The sequence below is a fragment of the Saccostrea echinata genome, unplaced genomic scaffold (assembly GCF_033153115.1).
Source record: "Saccostrea echinata isolate AGI-Se365-2 ecotype Australia unplaced genomic scaffold, CSIRO_AGI_Sech_v1 ptg000009l, whole genome shotgun sequence".
Classification (NCBI taxonomy): Eukaryota; Metazoa; Mollusca; class Bivalvia; order Ostreida; family Ostreidae; genus Saccostrea; species Saccostrea echinata.
The window spans coordinates 31,775,536-31,796,022 of NW_026889758.1; the positions used below are offsets into that span (position 1 = coordinate 31,775,536).

At 33.9% G+C, this 20,487-nt stretch overlaps 1 protein-coding gene and 1 long non-coding RNA gene across 2 annotated transcripts in view; both read right to left on the bottom strand.

Moving 5' to 3' along the window:
• The window catches only part of LOC133182222 (uncharacterized), a 35,924-nt gene extending 18,090 nt beyond the window's left edge, over positions 1–17,834 (bottom strand). Inside the window, exons 1-2 of the long non-coding RNA XR_009720525.1 lie at positions 17,807–17,834; positions 17,577–17,636 (exon numbers count right to left, since the gene is read on the bottom strand). This is a non-coding gene — a long non-coding RNA (uncharacterized LOC133182222). The remainder of the gene's footprint in view (positions 1–17,576; positions 17,637–17,806) is intronic.
• Positions 17,835–18,756: 922 nt separating this feature from the next.
• Positions 18,757–20,487, bottom strand: LOC133182648 (uncharacterized). Its single transcript, XM_061317495.1, has 3 exons — positions 20,220–20,487; positions 19,487–19,750; positions 18,757–18,767 (listed from the first exon to the last, which is right to left on the bottom strand). The coding sequence occupies exons 1-3, from the start codon at positions 20,485–20,487 to the stop codon at positions 18,757–18,759; spliced, it is 543 nt and encodes a 180-aa protein (XP_061173479.1).

The window sequence follows — 20,487 nt, forward strand, 5'->3', positions numbered from 1 at the left end:
CAAGTCTGATGTCAACTTCCTGTTTATCTGTGTGTCTGTCTATACCATATATAACAAATATTTGTTGCAGTTTCTCATCAACTACTTATTGCAGATGCATGAAAGTTTACACACTCTTTGTTTAGGCATGCCATATGATGGGATTCATTTCTGAATTTGATGTCAACTTCCTGTTTAACTGTGCATCTGTCTGTATAATATGGAACAAATTTTTGTCAAAGTTTTCTCAGCAACAACTCATTGCAGATGCTTGAAATTTTAGCACACTCTTTGTTGACGCATAATTGTCATATGGTGGGATTCATTTTTGTATGAATCTGATGTCAATTTCCTGTTTATTCATGCATCTGTCCATAGTTGAACTTGTGAATATACACATGATAGTGTATATTCAAATCACAGCGGAGGTATTACCAGTGAGCATTGGCTCACAGACTTCTTGTTTTATGTGTGTTACTGGTATAGCTCATCATGTGATTTAATGTTGTTATTTGTAATGTATATATTAGAAGTGTAGTGACTCGACATGTGTGTTAATAGTGTAGTGACTCGACATGTGTGTTTGTAGTGTAGCTTTTTATGTGTGGTAATTTTGTTATTTGTTATGTGTGTTGTACATTTAGTATGTTGACTCATTACGTGTTGGGAATATGTGATTTTATGTGTGTTATTGGTAAAGCTCCTCATGTGTTCTTATATTGTTATTTGTAATATACAGTGAAACTTGTCTTATTCGGATGTTGTGTACTCCAAAAACTTGACTTATACAATGTTAACTTTAAGTCACCTGCAGTAGACTCAATTGTTTTAAATGTTGTCTAATCCGGAATGTCGTCTAATCCAGCGAATTTCTCGACATGTGTGTAAGTAGTGTAGTGACTCGACATGTGTGTAAGTAGTGTAGTGACTCGACATGTGTGTTATGAGTGTAGCTTATGATGTGTGGTAATTTTGTTATTTGTTATGTGAGTTGTACATGTAGTATGGTGACTGGTGTGTCGGGATTGTATAATATTAAATGTGTTACTTGTATAACTCATTGCGCGATTTAAAACTGTTATTTGTAAGGTATATATTAGAAGTGTAGTGACTCGATATGTGTGTAAGTAGTGTAGTGACTCAACATGTGTGTAAGTAGTGTAGTGACTCGGCATGTGTTTTATGAGTGTAGCTTACGCAGGTGAGTTAAGGCTAGGTATAGGCATTTCTATTGAAATAAACTAATTCAAGTGCCTAAGAACTATATCTATTTTACAGAGAAAGTTAAAACTTATTGTCTAATTCATACTTGGTACCCACGACATGAGATAGCCAGTACACATTATGACGTCATATTATGACGTCATTGTTCTTTACTGCACAAGATTATAATGGACTTCAACAAAAATGCTTCGGCGCAAGGGCATGCTGTATTTTATTTAACTGAAACAAGGTATATTTTGAAGCAAAATATTCCAAAGATTGTTGGTATTGCTGCACAAATATCAACAGCTCAGTTGTATAATTTCTATTTGTAAAGTTTTAAGTTGAATCAGAGTGAAAATACACAGTCCGGTATAAGTTTCCTCAAATTCCGATCAAATGAGAAAATGCCTAGGATTTGTGCAGCAGTTTTATTAATCTATAGAATATTCTTCTTAGCATTATACAATTTTAATGTAAAAATAAATAGGGTAATCCCTTGCGCCGAAGCTGTTTTGTTGATGCGTTTTATTGCCTCCAGTAGGTAAGAACAATGACGTCATAATATATACTGGCTATAACATATCGCGGGTACTAAGTATGCATAAGAAAATAAATCAAAACTTTCTCGGAATAATAGATATACCTCTTATGCATTTTTATTAGCTCATTTGCATAGAAACGCCTATACCTAGCCTTAACTCACATGCGTATGATGTGTGGTAATTTTGTTATTTGTTATGTGAGTTGTACATGTAGTATGGAGACTGGTGTGTCGGGATTGTATAATTTTAAATGTGTTACTTGTATAACTCATCGTGCGATTTAAAACTGTTATTTGTAAGTTATATATTAGAAGTGTAGTGACTCGACATGTGTGTAAGTAGTGTAGTGACTCGACATGTGTGTTAGTAGTGTAGTGAATCAACATGTGTGTTAGTAGTGTAGCTTATTATGTGTGGTTATTTTGTTATTTGTTATGTGAGTCGTACATGTAGTATGGTGACTCATGTGTTGGGAATGTATAATTTTATGTGTGTTACTTGTATTGCTCATCGTGTGATTTAAAATTGTTATTTGTAAGGTATATATCAGTAGTGTAGTGACTCAACATGTGTGTAAGTAGTGTAGTGTCTTGACATGTGTGTAAGTAGTGTAGTTACTTGACATGTGTGTTAGTTCTGTAGTGACTCGACATGTGTGTTAGTAGTGTAGCTTATTATGAGTGGTACTTTTGTTATTTGTTATGTGAGTTGTACATGTAGTATGGTGACTCATTTGTTGGGAATGTATAATTTTATGTGTGTTACTGGTATAGCTCATTGTAAGTTTTAATATTGTTACATGTATTTGTAATACTTATTTTGTATTGTTATTTTGATTTGTTTGTTGTACATGTAGCATGGGATTCATTTTGTGTTGGGAATGTAGAATTTTACCTGCGGTAGTGTACATGTAGCTCATTTTGTGTGCTAATATTGTTATTTTTATGTGTAATAGTCATGTAGTGACTCAATATGTGTGTAAGTAGTGTAGCTCATTATGTGTTTTCATGTTGAGTTAGTTTAGAAGAGTGTTGACTTACTGTGTAAGTTAGAGTAGCCTCTTGCTATGTGTGAGCATAATATAAAAAGACACTTTTTTATGATGTGTATATAATTATTAAAACATTGCTAAATATAATATTATATCAACCTCTATTGATAAACTTGCATGTGTTTGAATTTCTAATGTAATGTAAGCTACATGAATAGATCATATTTTGACTGAATTTTGAATGAGCACAATTTGTGATGATTTTTATTTTTGAAATAAACAGAAATTTAATTTTCTTTGTATATGTTTATTTTTTCGTTAGATTGCAGAATAAAACTACATAACTTTTGCAGTATTAAATATCTAGAAATGCTTTTTATGACCAGAATGGTGGATACTTATACAGTTAAAATATACCACTGAGGGAGTTAGCAAGATTCCAGTTCCCCAAGGCCAAGACTATTTCCTGAGGCGAAGCCGAGGGAAATAGTCCTGGTCGAGAGGAACTGAAATCTTGCTAACTCCCGCAATGATATACTTTTAACTGTTTTATTATACTGATAAAAACTTAAAATTTAGAGTTAGAGGATTCAGATAGCATGATTTCATAGCAGGGATTAGCTCACTAACTAACTAACACACGGGGATTAGTCCATTCACATATCATACCAATGTAAAAGTAAAATCTAGAGGATTACGGATAACCGGGAATTAGCTTTCGAAGCAGGGATTAGCTCACTTGACTAACGCACGGGGACTAATCCATTCATTACGATTTCTAGGGAATTAGTCACATCTAACGATCTAATGTTCTATAGGGAAAAAATCAGTAGAGATATGATAAAACTATATAACATGTTATTCTGCTTGGGAGAACAAGTTAAGGGGAAGATCAAATTGGGTAAGAATTATAGACCAATGCAAACTGATGTACAATGTATATAAAAGCAGATAAATGTTTGTCGGTGGTATGCTGTAAATTTTAAATGATAAAAGCTTGACTTCAACTGTAGGAAATTCTCGATTGGGACAAAAATACACACAATCAATCAATCAGCTGTAGGAAATATCCCTACTAAAATATCATGGTAAAGTTAGATCAAAATAACGATAGTGGTTTTATAATGCACATTATTGTGAAACCTAAAAGACATCTTAAAAGAAACGGGGCGTATAAGGCGGGGACAATCACCCGCTCTGAGATAATAAATTTCTCAATCTTTAAAGTTCATGGAAAAGTTATATTTTTCTAAAATAAAGTTTTCAGGAATGGCATTTTCAACATATTTGACTCATTTATTTTATTAAATGGCATTGGTTGATGATTTGTTTTAAAGTTGTAAGTAAAGCATATTTAGTGGAAAACTGGTTTTTTGGAGCCACACAAAATGATTTTTGAAAATGAATGGGACAAGTTCCCTTTCTACATTAACCTTTAAATGACCGAAAAGTAAATGTAAAATTAACTTAAAGTTTTAAAAAATGGAGTCTGAGCCCATTCCATTTGAAAATCGAACATTATAGAAAAAAATACGCTTCAACAACCTCTTTTATTTTAATCACACTGAAACACATCAATGACAAGAAGACTTCGTGGCGAAAAATAAATTATTTATCAATAAATTATTCAGTAAAATAAAGGAAGCTAATGTGTAAAAGATGATATTGACAATACATTTTTTTTTTTGAAAAATGTAACTTTTCAAGAACTTTCAAAATTGAGAATCGTGTTTTTTCAGGCTGGGAGATTGTCCTCGCTCTGTACCAGGGACCTTTACAGCGAATATAGGTTTTAAAACATATCATATATAATGTATCCATTTAATAATTGAAAGGGGATTATGCTTTAGAGGTTATTGACTCACACAGCACAGATTCTATAATTGGTCTTCCAAATTGAACATAGATTACCCTCTCCCCCCAAATAAGGAATAGAACAGGAAGTCACAGTCACGGTCTAGCCTTGATATTAAACCGGGAAATACTACGATCTGCATGAAGCATGCAGTATCGAAGGGGTACAGGGATGCCCCCTAGTGTTTTTTTATTCTCCCGAGAAAATAACTGTTGTTAATGTACATAGGAAATTTTAATATAAGGCGTTTTGTCATTTTTTCTTCCTTTTTGCTGCTTAAAAATCGATTTTTAACGCGGGAGGGGGGGGGGTGGGACTCCAAAACAGTTTGACAAGCAGGAAAAAAACCTAAACCTATTGTCTAAACTCGAAAATCTTTTCTACATTCGGGCCACAAAAAAGAGAGAGAAACCCCAACCATTTGAACATGGGTAGGAAAACGAGATTATATATATATTTTTTTCTTTTTGTCCTTGGTCTTCTTTTTGGATATCACCAATCCTTCACTTTGAAGCGGTGTTCCACGTTTTCGCATATTGATAATATCTTTCCGCAAAAAATGAGTCACAATTTCTCGAATATTTTTTTTTAATTACGATTCCGCATAAAAAAGGGGGAAAATGTATTACGATTCCGCAAATACATGTATGTTATCTGGATCACTGGTACATAGATAAAATAAAAATTACACAACAGATTAAGATACAAACAGGAGTAGCTGAATAGATTGCTCCCATGCATGTAGTTGTTTTTTTCTTAAATTTCATTAGAACGCCCTTCTTGTCTCTCTGAGCTGAGTCGAGTTTACTACCAATTGGTCGAACTGGATTTAAAAAAAAAATCACGGAAATAAGTTTACGGAGGGCTTCTGAAATAATACACACCGATCGATGCCTTAACTACATGTAGCACATGTATAATTCTTGTATGACTTTTTAAATAACTTTAAATAACTTAATAAGTCATACCAGATTATGTTCAGTTTGAGACTAAATGAAAAATTGTTACAATTTTCTTAATTCAATTGCAATGCATGTTTCTAACACCGACTATACTACTACGTATAGAACCATGTAAAAATAAAGTGGGTCAATTCTCTTCACTTTGTTGGACTTTCATTTAAATGTACATGTAATTATAAATATATTTCGTGAGGGACTTAAAGGTGGAGTAAGGGTGAGATTAAACACTTTTACCAACAAGCAGTTTTCCTTCACATGCATATATTTCCTGAAATGGGGTGTGTATCGAAATTCATAATTTTGTTTCTTTATTAACTCTGAATAAGATGGAAGGCTTCAAAGACCCCTGACCGTCCTGCATGTTTCGATATTGAGAAAATAAAAAGCTATTTATAAAACGAGCATTAAAGTGTAAAGAATAAAACAAGAGATTACAATTAAATTTGTCCACGGCTCTCCGAAAGGTTCCGGATTTTTTTTTACTATTAGGTAGGGTCATAAGTATGTTTTAGGCGCAATCTTAAGACCTGCCTAGGTACTACTTAAATTTGTCTTAAACCGTAACATAAAATGAACTTAGCTAGGTCTTAGCTAAGTCAAACTTACGTTCGAAATATTTTATGAATCATCATAATTTTCATATTTATTTATATATATACATGTATTTCTAAAAAATGATTTAGTTGCGTTTTTAATTACACATAGATTAAAGTTGACGTCCTTACCTATCGGTTTTAGCTAGGTTAGATTAGATTTCGTATTAAAAATATTCTGTTTAAAATTAGTCTGAATATTTGAAAATAAATATTGCACGGACACAAAATAGTGGTTCACTGTAAATGCATGAATATTGTTTATCACTAGAGACTGCAATGTTTGTCGTTATTCTTTTGTTTTGACAAAGGTTCACTTGCTTTCAAATTGTCACTTTCGCAGACATTGCACGATAACCGAACGTCTATGTACTTGAAATTGAAACTCTTAATAAAACAATAGGGACATATTAAATTCTTTTTACTCCGATGAATCAGCCCATATCAGCAGGCAAAGACTGCAGACGTTTTATGATATACTTATTTACAATTCTAATCAAGGATGGAAAAGAAGATAATTTTTCGTATACCTCCTACATCTCTCTCTCTCTCTCTCTCTCTCTCTCTTATATTAGTGAACTCTGTCTGAATCCACGCTTGTTGCATTCTACGTTTAATCTTATTTAAGCAGACACTCTTTATTAGTTTTCTAGTAAGCACCCTTTAATTCAACGACAATTTTTCTGTGTTTTTTTTTTTATATAAATCTATATCATCTCATTTTTGAATATAAAAATCCATGATTACTGTGTACAATTAACTTATAATGCTTAGTGTTTATAACCTAGGTCCCACTAACATTCAATCGTATCCCAAAAATAAAATTTTGCATTTACATGAATGTCATTTAGAGAGTAAAATTGGAATCAGTGATCAATATCACCCCCCTCCCCCTTCCCCCGACGAAAAAATAAAATTCTTATATATACCAATATTAAATAGAGAAAATTATTTTCTTTAATGTATACTATGATTAGATGAATGTTTTGACGTCGAAAGTCAACCTTTGAATAGTTCTAAATATGTGTTTAAAGAAGTTAAAACATGCTTAAGTCACCTCTACCGACTGCCTAAGTTTTGCTAAGATTGTCAAATCTTAGCACGCTTCTAGTTATGGTCTTAAGTTTTAAGACTGTACTTAAGTCCTACTTTAGCATGGTCTTGGACTTAAGTACATTTATGTCACGACCCCCTGAACCGTAATCATGCTGAAAAATTCATTTAATCAAAACAGATTATGGGCAGAGCAAAAATAGACCCCTGAAAACAGATCAGGTGCCATGGAGGAGTAAGCAACCCCTACCGATTGACCGGTGTTGCATATTATTTGTTCCGCCTCGTTTAAAGATCGGGGGGGGGGGGGGCTAATACGATAACTTTTTAAAGAAAAGGTCCAGCGCGTATAAGAAAAGGTCTGCTTACATTTAAAGGTCCAGGTAGTGCAAAATGCTACTTGCATAAACCTTGACAATCACATAAATTTTCAGAGAATGGGTTTATATCATTTGAAAAAGAATTGTTTACCCTTGTCGTTCAATATGATCTCTAAGGCAAGACTTGCTATTCCCTGTTCAGCTGCTTTGAGTTGTGCTGCTTATGCCCCAAAAATAAATGTAAAAAGTGTCACATTTATGGTGCTATTGTTTGTTGTTTTGTTTTGTTTTTTTACCAGCGTTTGCTTCGATTAAAGGTATTAAATCTGCCTGTGTGTTCAGGTAATAAAACAAGGGGGGGGGGGGGGCGGTGAAGTTATCATACCTCTACCTGCAGGTAGGTAGCAATGGCAATGTAATGACCATGTATTTGCCTTATATCAATTGCTCTGAATTCTTTATTTTAATAATTTATGCCAAGGAACAAATTATAGTACTATTATGATATTCATACTTTAAAATTGTAATTTATATTATTATAGTCTATTTTTAGTAGAATATTTTAAGATATTTCTTATCCCAAGTGTAGATTTCAATACGAAAATCGATTTAAAAAATATACGAATGACTATTCTTCAATTTTGTTTTAACAATCGCCATTTGTTTTCAGTTTATAATTACATTTTAATTATTTACTTTTGGATAGGGTAAAATATGCATTTACCTAATGATGTATTCTATGTATATCTACTACTGAAATAAATACATTTAATGCTTAAGCTTTAAACAGGTAACTCAATGTTGAAAACATACATCAGAATGAAAGTATGGTTGAATAGATTTAATTCTTTGAAGCATGGGGGAGGAGGGAAGGGGCTATTAGTTTGCAAATATTTACTCAAGAATAGAAAATAAAGCATATTTACAGTTGGGCCCATCGAAAATAACATCAGTTGATCCTTTTTTTTTTGCGTACCAAGGACTTTCTAATATGTGCAACCCCCCCCCCCCCCTTTAACTGAAAATTAGTTCAATGTGTAAGCCTGTATCTGTACCTGTAGGGTTTCTGAACATTATCATTGAGATACAGACATCAGCAGAATACGATTTGGGTATCTGGATTAACCGGGCGCAACATGCTGCATACACCCCGGGCACAACATTGAATTTTCGTCAATATCTTTAAATACGAACTGTTTTATAAACAGACAATTTATGCATACATTTATACAGATAACGTGTACTTAACAGTAATATGAAAGTGGTGATAAAGCGAAGCTTTGTTCTGATATGTAGTAGTTACCCCATATAATATTGTTTGTTATGTACAGATAACCTACACTTTTATATGGCCGTAGGAACCGGGGGGCACGGGGGTAGGGGCGTGCCCCCCCCCCAATAATTTTGCCGATATATAGATTATTATAGGAAACATAGATACTATTTGCTTGTGCCCCTCAATAAAAACGTCTGATGCCCTTTTTTATTTTTCTATTTTTTGCTTGTCAGGAATTCTTGTGTCCTCTCAACTGTCAACTGAAAATGTATGGCTATGCCCCCCAAACTGAATTTGCTTACTACGGGGCTGTTTTAATAAAAGAAAAAAAACCCAGCTAACTAATGGTACAATTGATCATAAACACAATGTAGCGTCAATCTTGCTCTGATCTTCGGAATTGTGTTGAGGTGTTTGATAAAACTAGAAAGTGTACAGTGGATTCATAGGTATCCATATACTTCTTAGATAATGCTTTCTTCCGTATGCATATGCTTTCCGGCGAAATATATCCATAAATTGAAATATTGATAATGTACAAAAAGGATACATTGACCCCCTTTTTATCGCCCCGAAAGCATATACCCCGTGCACAACGTAGCATACACCCCGTATGTTGGAATATACACGATGTAAAAGGTCGACCCTCTGTATTTCAGATACAGTGTATCTTTCTGTTAAAAAGTGAAAATTATGGACAGGGTTTATTGGATAGCGTAAAAACTAAAGGTTTACGTCAAAACGTGGCCAACGCACATTTATTTTTCAATACTTCCCTCGAAAATTTTACCAGATGTGAGAACAAAGCAGTCCTGTAGTTTTTTGTTTTTTTTTGTTTTTTTTTTTTTTGTATACCGTATTTAAGGAAGGCTGGTTAAGTCCTGTGCGTCACTTTCAAGCACCTGTTCGACTTCGATAAACTCGCTTGCCTGTCTGGAAGTTTTTGTATGCTTAGAAAGCATTGTCTAATAAAGTCTGAAAAAAAATTCTCGAGGAGTTTGTTTTCGACGAGTTACATGTATGTCTTCTATAATTTTCGTAATTTTGGTAATAATTAATATATAATTATTGAAATTTGATACTGGTGTGCAACCTAGAGTAAGCCCCAGGGCGAACTTAAAAATTCAATTTGATATAAAAGGTATCCCCTCTGTATTCCCAGGTATGCTTCAGTCAGAAACTTAATTAATATACATGCTATGATTTATGAATATCGCTCATTTCTGATATTTAAATAATATCAATTCATACGTAAACCTGTATGGCAAGGCCATACAGAATATGATGAGGTCATCTTTAAAAAATTGTTTGTCCTCTCCCGACCGACTGCTTCAAAATGGCTGTACTCAAACCTTTTTTAACCTCCAGGGAATGCTAATTTTCCCCTTTTATTCCCAGATTTTCTCATCTTGTCAATATGACAACCACTGGCGGATTTAAGGGGGGGCGTGGGGGGCGCACGCCCCCCCCCCTAAAATTTTCAAAGTATGATATGACTGATATCAATAATGCCATACTTTGGTACATAACAAACCAATACCACTATTTTTGTGCCTGGTTTTACTCTTAAAATACACGAAAACCAAGGAGCTTCCGGGGGCTTCGCCCCCTGGGCCCCCTCTATTCAAAGTATGATATGACTAGTATTAATAATGCCAAACTTTGGTACATATAAACTAACCAATACCCCTATTATTGTGCCTGGTTTTACTCTTAAAATACACGAAAACCCAGGAGCTTAAGGGGGCTTCGCCCCCTGGGCCCCCACCAGGGCTTCGCCCTGGACCCACTGGGGGCCTTAAGGCGGCCCCCAGACACCCTGCCTGAACAAAGTTATCCACCCCCCCCCTAATCACAAATCCTGTATCCGCCCATGACAACCATTCAATTTTTTTCAGACCAGTGGAGAGCTACATGTATATATCTGCAGCTAGATATGACTAAAATTTTTCGATAATATATATATAATATTTTGTATTTTATAAAACATTTATACCTCGTTCACCAGTCTAAACAATTATTTATGTTATATACATGTAGTGGACTTTATCCCTAGCCCCCCCCCCCCCCCGATCTTTTATTACATAGTGCCATTGTGGACCTCGTATATTACTTTTTGATCTGTCACTTATTTCGGGTCTCTCAGAGCAAAACATGGACTTTGCCTTTATAATCATATCGGAGGCGGGGGTATCCTTCAGTGAGTTCAGTGCTCACAATACCTCTAGTTTGTTATGTGAGTTGTACATGTTGTATGTTGACTCATGTGTTGGTAACGTATAATTTTATATGTGTAACTGGTATAACTCATTGTGTGTGATTTAATATTGTTAGTTGTAATTAATATATATTAGAAGTGTAGTGACTCGACATGTGTGTTAGTAGTGTAGTGACTCGACATGTGTGTTAGTTCTGTAGTTACTTGACATGTGTGTTAGTTCTGTAGTGACTCCACATGTGTGTTAGTAGTGTAGCTTATTATGTGTGGTAATTTTGTTGTTTGTTATGTGAGTTGTACATGTAGTATGGTGACTCATGTGTTGGGAATGTATAATTTTATATGTGTTTCTGGTATAGCTCATCGTGTGATTTAATATTGTTATTTTTAATGTATATTTCAGTCGTGTAGTGACTCGACATATGTGTGTAAGTAGTGTAGTGACTCGACATGTGTGTTAGTAGTATAGTAACTCGACATGTGTGTTAGTAGTATAGTGACTCGACATTTGTGTTAGTAGTGTACCTTATTAATATGTGTGATGCATAAATAAACCTTCAGAAAAGCATTTATGGAGAAAGCAATACATTATATATGTAAACTTACGTTCATGTGACATCAAAAGTTTAGCCCAATAAGTAATCATTCGTGCCTTTATACGTATTATTAAAGGGTATCGCCCAGTTTCCCCATATATATACCATACAATTTGGAGTGCTGGATTTAACATGTAAAACAAATTTCAGAAATTTTAAGTGTATACCGTAAATTAAAATACCTTATTTTTCTAAGTACTCCATACATGGCTTTTGATGCTTGTTTAGTTAAATGTGTTTTGGCACTTCTGAAGAAACCACTACGAGACATGATAACAAATACATTGTAAATATTTAAATTCGTTCACAATTTCAATTGGTGCACCTCTATACAAAAATATTTTCTTTGGTATTCTTCCTCTAGAAAAAATTACTATTTTATTCTTGTCTGTATTTACTTGAAGCTTACAATGGTCACAATAATCAGAGAAAATATTCAAAGATCTTTGTAAATCCTCTGGATTATCAGATTATAAAACTGTGTCATCAGCATAAAAAAGTCTAAAAAGTTTAAATATTATCTGCATTTCAATTTCTAATTTTTCATCAAATCTCGTAACCCCTTCAATATTATTCTGCAATAAATAGTTTTCTAAATTGTTAATATATAAAGTAAAAAGAAATTGGGATAAATTTACCCCTTGTCTTACCCCAAGGTTACACATGAAAAATTCAGAGATATTTTGATCAATATATATCTTCGATTTAATACCACTGTACATATATTTGATAAATCTTAGACATTTACCATCTATACCCCTTTTAAACACTTTGGACCACAAACCAGATCGATCGCCAAGCAGCATCAAAGGCTTGTTTAAAGTCAATAAATGCACAATAAAGTTTTTTCTTACTAAAAGAAACAAATTTACACAAAAAATCTAATATCAATATGTTATCTTTTGTGCCATATCCTTTTCTAAAGCCAGCTTGGGCTTCAGTAATCAATTAAAATTCATCAGAAAAAGTATCCAAACGCTCACATAAAATACTGGTAAATACTTTTCCTAAACAGCTTAATAGTGTTATTGGTCTATAGTTTTCAGGAAGAGGTGGGTCTTCCTTGTTTTTATACATTGGCTTAACGATACCAATAAGCCATTCCTCAGGTACAAAACCAGTATCAAAAATCAAATTGAAAAGGTCAACATATAGTGGCAAAAAACATGATATTGTTGTACTAATATATTCGTTACAGAATTGATCATACCCTGGAGCTTTATTATTTTTCAGTTTGTTAACTGCTTGCAAGATTTCTTCTGCAGAGATTTGACAATTTAAAGGGGAGTTATTATCGAAATTGACATCATTATCATCTACATCACCTTCATCATCTTTAGATTCATTATTTTTTATTCTTCAAAAAAGCGTACATTGCTTTGATATCAACTTCAGTTTTACATCTAGCCTTCGAACTATTTAAAATTCTCCAATATTCCTTAATATCACTTTTCTGTAAATTTTCTAATTTTGACGTTATAGATAAAGAATATTCTTTAATACATTTATCCATTGTTTTCTTGTATTCTTGTATTTCTTAAACACGAAATAGTGAAGTCATCTTAAATTACTTGAAATATATCATTAAATCAATCATTGCTCTCAAAAGAACTGAAGTGCCAATCAATTATTGCTCTCATCAATTGAATTAATGCGAATTATTGATGCTGGCAAACATTAGAAAAATTAAGGCGCGCATCATTTGAATTGATGAGATCAGTAATTGATTTGATGCTAGCAGCAATTAAATTCAGTCATTCTTCTCATCAGTGGAATTTAACTCGAGCCCCAACAATGTGATGGCATTATTAATATTGCTGAAATATTTAAAATTTCTAACCAATTATCACATGTTTTTTTTATCATTTCAATTTACATGCTTTATTTGAATATATCTTTAACACAAGTAACATAAAAAGTATGTTAATTTGGCTGGTATGGCAGAGCTTCCATATTTCCTTATATGCTCAAGCATGCACATCGTTTAGTCTCCCCCAAAGTAAATTGATTAAAAAAAATTAATACTCCTTCAGGGCATAGGATACTCAAAATCAAAGGTTGTACATATTTTATCATTGACAAAACTATAATTATCACGAAGTTTGCATAGAAAGCCATCTTCGTATATGAATTTTCTCTTAATTTTTACTTTCATATTTATACTGAAATTCATTGTAGGAACACGATACAAAAATGTTATCACTAAAACACCCTTTTAAATTTTCTGTTTATGTACACGTTATAATGTATTTCATTAACTTATGATTGATTTATCTTCTTTAAAAAATTTTCAAATACTCTATTAATGTAGTACCGAGAAATATCAGTCGCCCAGTATGCCTCACTAGAATAAGAACAAAAATTTATCTATTCTCCAACTTCTTCTGTGAATAAAATGGCTTTGCATCGTCAAAATTCCGGAGCTTTCAGGGACTTTAGTCCTCTGCGCCATCATCTGGGCTTTGCCCTGAATCTATCAAGGGTATTGAGGCGGCTTGAGACACACTGTCCGTTTAGAGAATGCATTTTAGCATTTTCTAGCTAAACCACATGTTTCTTGTTAGATAGCGTATTTTCAAATCATTGAAAGTCTCCCCCACCGGTCGATCTGAGTAGTAGGGTGTTAAAACACACTTTCCCAAGCGGTCAGGGAGTCTTCGCATCTTCTTAACTATACACTAGGGTATATTACTATATGTAATCTTTTAAGAATTTTCTCTTGAAAATGGTTAAAAATGGAACGGCGAAGTATTTTTATCATTATCATTATTCATTTTTAGCTCACCTCAACGAAGTTGGGGGAGCTTATGTAATACCCTCGGCGTCGGCGTCGGTGTCGGCGTCGGCGTCCCAGGTTAAGGTTTTTGGAGCAGTTTTCTTTTCAAGTACTTTTATGGCCTATATTAGTCAGAGATGCATGGAGGATGCTTCTAGTGTGTTTCATTGTACCAGTCAAGGTTTCAGATGCTGCAATTTCAGCTAAAGAATGACCAGGTTAATGTTTTTGGAGCAGGTTAAAGTTTTGGAGCAGGTTAAAGTTTTTGGAGCAGGTCTCATTTCCAAGTAACTATAAGCCCTATATTGACCAAACTTGCATGGATGATACATCTAAGGATGCACACTACTGAACTTGCTTCGGATGCTGGATCTGACCTACATTTTCCGGATGAGTGACTAGGTTAAGGTTTTTGGAGTAGATCTCATTTCCAAGTATCTATATGCCCTATATTGACCAAACTTGCATGGGTGATACATCTAAGGATGCACACTACTTGACTTGCTTCGGATGCTGGATCTGACCTATATTTTCCGGATGAGTGACCAGGTTAAAGTTTTTGGAGCAGATCTCATTTCCAAGTAACTAAAAGCCCTATATTGACCAAACTTGCATGGATGATACATTTAAGGATGCACACTACTGGACTTGCTTCGGATGCTGAATCTGACCTATATTTTCCGGATGAGTGACCAGGTTAAAGTTTTTGGAGCAGACCCCATTTCCAAGTAACTAAAAGCCCTATATTGCCCAAACTTGCATGGATGATACATTTAAGGATGCACACTACTGAACTTGCTTCAGATGCTGAATCTGACCTATATTTTCCGGATGAGTGACCAGGTTAAAGTTTTTGGAGCAGATGTCATTTCCAAGTAAATATATAAACCCTATATTGACCAAACTTGCATGGATGATACATCTTAGGATGCACACTACTGGACTTGCTTCAGATGCTGGATCTGACCTATATTTTCCGGATGAGTGACCAGATTAAAGTTTTTGGAGCAGATCTCATTTCCAAGTAACTATAAGGCCTATCTGAACCAAACTTGCATGGATGATGCATCAAGGGACGAACAATCTCAAAACTTGCTTAGGATGCTGGATTTGACTTACATTTTCTGAATGAGTGTCTAGTTTTAAGTTTTCAGATAAGTCCATTCCCAAGTAACTGCAAGCCCTATCAGACCAAAATTGCATAAATGTTGCATCTAGGGATGCACACTCCTAGATTATTAGTTTAGTGTGGGACTTTGCCTTACTTAAAGACAACATTCGTTGAGGTGAGCTCTGTAATCTCTGATTACCTATGTTTTATCATGTTTTTGCATTGTATATATAGATATTGTACCTCTGAACAGTTTATATGAAATATATATATATATATATATATATATATATATATATATATATATATATATATATATATATATATATATATATATATATATATATATATATATATATATGTTATAAATGTATCCCATGTACTATTATTTTGGGTTGGGTGAATAAACTGAACTTGCACTTGAACTTGGGCGATTATCATTGGGTATTAATGAGAATGAATTATCATTTATACAATTAATTCCACTAACTTTTTGGTTACCCAGATCACGGAATATTTACTGTTTTGAAACTATGATGAATTGACGTTCGACTTTGTTTTTTTACTAACTGACCACACGATTCTTCACACAGGGATTTTTTGGGAAAAATTTAAAGAAAATTCGATGCTGAAAGAATATATATTTCAAACATGCCACTACTCTAAATTTTGAAAGAACTTATAAATCGCAAGTTATCTAGCTTAATGCCGAGCAGCTAATATTGACTGCTGATAATAGCAGTATTGCTTCGGATGCTGCTTTTTCCTTCATTATCAGCAAAAGTGACCATTTAGGTGCTTAGGGAGTAGCTTTTTTCGTAACTTTAACAAGCATTTTGAGAGTATTGCATATGCAATGCTAGCACCCTACCGGCAAATGTTATCTGGTTCTCCTAAAAAATTGAAATGCCCGTAATTCCGTCAAAACTCTTGAAAGCGGAAATTCAAACTTGATCTGTAACTTAGTAAAGGTAGACTCACATACCAAACATCAGTTCAATTTTTGCAAGCTGTAGAAAAAGGGCGGAAAATTCAAGTGCCATGGGAAGGACTTACAGAGGGACAGACAGGCAGACAGTTGAGGAAAGAACCTTTTTTACCAGTAGGGGACTAGTTTTTAGCTTAACGAATCTTGCACAGATGTTACATGGAAAGAAAAGATACAAGAAATGCTTAGGATACTGCTTGAAATACATTTTCTGAATGAGTGAGAGCATCAGATCAGTTATTCCTCTCATCAGCTGGATTTATACGCGCAACTATTCAATAAAGGAGAGCAATAATTGATTTGATGCGCTTATCAATTGAATCGAAGATAGGCCTTTCAATACAGTGGCGGAAAATTTACTCGCAAAGAATCAACTTAGAGATTGTCTTAAAAAAGATTTTTTCCGTTCTTTCATTAAAAGAAAGTATCGTTCATTCCATTATTAATAATAAAAAATGAATTGATGATGTCCTTGATTATTAAAAGATATCTTCAATTATCGACTCTGAGATTAATGATTATTAAAAGATATCTTCAATTATCGACTCTGAGATTAATGTTATTAGAGTTTATGTTAGACCGGCGCTGTACATGCTGTATACATGTATATGTCAACATGGGAACAGCTCTGATAACATACATATTTGCCGTATATCCAATCTTTTCCTTTGATCTTGTGTACTGTCTTGTACATACATACACCATTTATACCAGTAAATAAAATAAAATAAACGGTGCAATTAAAAAATTAAACATGATCACTAGCTGTAGCGATTTTCCTGTGTGTTTATAACCTTGTAGTGAATTGACGGTTGAATTAGCTGTACTGATTTGCACGTGTGTGTTCAATAAGTGTAAAAATGTAGTGAGATTCATGTCGAATTTCAATATACTTAAAGTAAAAGATATCAAAAATTCCTATAGATACAGAGAAATCCTAAGGTTAACCTCGGTATATTCTGGTCTTACTTTCTCTTTTTCAAGCCTCTAAATCGGTGAAGCGAGATGAAGGTAAAATTTCAAATGTAGTCAGTTGGCTGGATTTACAAACAAGGGTGTGTGTGTGTGTGTGAGGGTGTGTGTGTGTGTGCTTTGTAGAATGTCTCTTACCAGGTAAAACTTTTGACCCTACGCTTATAAACCCACTGTCACTTTGGTCCATGATTTGTCCTATTTAAAAAAAGCAAACAGTAATTAATACATATATCATTTTTAAAAAAAAGTGATCATGGAAATAATATATAAAGCACTTGAAGTAATAGTCACGTCGATTTTCAATTTCAGTTAATTCTGTCCTTGACATTTTGATAATTTAACTTATTAAAAACATGTATACTTACTTCCTCTGAACCCAGCTGGTCTCATTTCTATAGGACACCACATTTCTCCATCTATAAAGTAAACAAGAAACATGTCAGAATATCATTTTCCCCCTTTTCTCCCATCATAAGATCTACATGTATTAAGCTTTTTTTTTACTTGTATTGGATTGTTTTGGTTTGCCTTTTATTTACTTCAAATGGGAATGAGATAAACTGCCACTGGAAGGGCTTTATGGCAGATTTGAGCACGTATCAACTCGCCATAATTCCAATAGATATTTAAGAACAAGCAGTCTGAGAAATAATATCCTACCGGCAAGTGTAATCTGGTCCCCTTAAAAATTAAAAAGATCGACTGCATTTCTATAAAATTCACCGAAGTGCAAACTTGATCTGTAACTCATCAAAGTACATTCACTGACCAAAAATCAGCTCAATATCTGCAAGCGTTTAAATAAAAACAATTTGGACAATTATTTTTATTTCTGGATCATAAGTCGCCCGAGTGGCGCAGTGGTTAGAGCGTCTGCTTTAGAGCCGGGAAGTAAGGAGTTGATCCTTACGTCCGAATCCACTGTGGGACGTGGAGACCGGTCCTTCGGATGAGACCGTATAAACCGAGGTCCCGTGTCGCAGTGGGTGCTGGCACGAAAAAGATCCCTCACTGCTAAATGGCCGTAAGTGCCGAGTATAGGACAAAATTTGCAGCTCTCCACCGGCAAGTGATGGCGTCTCCATATGAGTGAAAAATTCTCGAGAGGGACGTTAAACAACATACAAACAAACAAACAAAGTTACTGGATCATAACAACATTAATGTTTGCGCAGTTTTAGTGTTATACCTATCAAATGATTTATTCTTGAATAAAAGAAGACGAAGGTATACATTGAATCCATTCAGATATTTTTTCTCTCCAAAGAACGAGGCGCTGATTTAAAATGTTGGTGTTTCCTTTGTTACACAAAACTCACATTCGACCTGGGAATCAGACAACAGCATATGGCCAAAAGTGAGTCATAATATTGCATTTTACACTATTTCTTGAAAAAACAGTTTTTACAAAAACTTATCGTGAAGTCAATTTTTAACCCGATTTCCATGATTTTTCACTGGGTTATGCAGAATTAATCAATTTTTCTAGTCTTAAAATGCATAACAAAATTTACACTATACATTGAGAATAATTAATAAAAACATCAAGGCAAAATTTCTAATCTCAAATTACTATAATTTCTCGTAAAATTTTGACTTCAAATTTGACATGTGATATTACCGCAATGCAAACAGATAAAATTATTTTGAAATTATGTTAAGAAACTGCAAAGAATTATACATTTCATTTTTCAATGAAATAGAGGAAAAATAAAACTAAGACTCACTTATGGTTTGTATGCATGAAATCGTTTGCTTACAGAATAAATTTGTTATGGCGTACAGAAGGTGGGGATTTTATTTTAAGAACAAATATGGAAATTACGTAGAAATAAAGAAATAGAATAATTTCGAATATATTTCATTTCATAAGCATTATTGTAAATATAAGGAATAAATGTCTAGTTTATGAGAACTTTGGGAATGATAAGTCGATTGCAGTTGGAGCATATGGTAATTCGTATTTGAATACTATGCTATGATAACTATCATTCTTTAGACCCTCAAAGAAGACTTTCCTAAAATAAAATTATATTTAAACATACATTGGCAGTTGCAGAGCTCTCGGTCGATGTCTATTTCCTTGAATGAAAGATTACTCTGTATCTTGCTTATTTCTTCTTCAAGACCTTTGCATTCGTCAACGAGTCCTTTTTTGCATGTTTGACATGGCCGTATATCTTCACCCTTGTATTTACTATCATCTAGCTTGTCACTGTAAGCCCTCAATGCTTTCCTCGTCTCAGACATGCATTTGCGTACATTCCTCCAATCAAAACTGAATTTATCGGAATCGTTGTCTCTGCAACCTAAACGAGACCGTAAAAAGCATTCTTACGAATGATTAATCACACACTGATATAACAGTACACATTATATAAATACTGCATGTAGTTGAGTGTAACATTGAAAATTTTCACTCCAAGAAAACCATTGTCAACCGAGGCGCAGCATTTATTACATTATACTGAATGTATTACAGTGAACCTTGCGCGCATAAATTCTACACAGTCAATATTTTTTGGAATAACACCCGTCGTCAAGCAATGTTGACTGTTGCTATGCTGGAGGGCATGGCTTGATTATTCAGGGGTAATAGTGTTTTTCAACAAATGTTTATATATAAACATAACCTTTGACGAAGACCAATTTTTATAAATGTGTAATATTTTTTGAGACTGGAAATTAAGTTAAAATGAAGAAAATAAAACTTTATTAATCTATAAATTTATTTGTTTTGTTTTGTTTTGTTTTTGTTTTTGTTTTTTGAATACTCACCAACTGACTTTGGTTGGCAATTGCATTTGACGAATGGATAATTACTGCTGTCTTTAAATAGGTTTCTAAATCTACCGATCTCTTTATCCAGTTCTGCAGCTTCAGTTTTTATGTGATGTGAGCAAAGATTGCAAGGTAGTAACGATTTTTCGCCCAGCTTTCCATCTGTTAAATTATTATTAAACGCACGGACGTTTTTCCTCGTACGTGTTATATTATTTCTCACCTCACAGGCAGCTATATCCCTATCCTCTTCCGAGACGCTCAT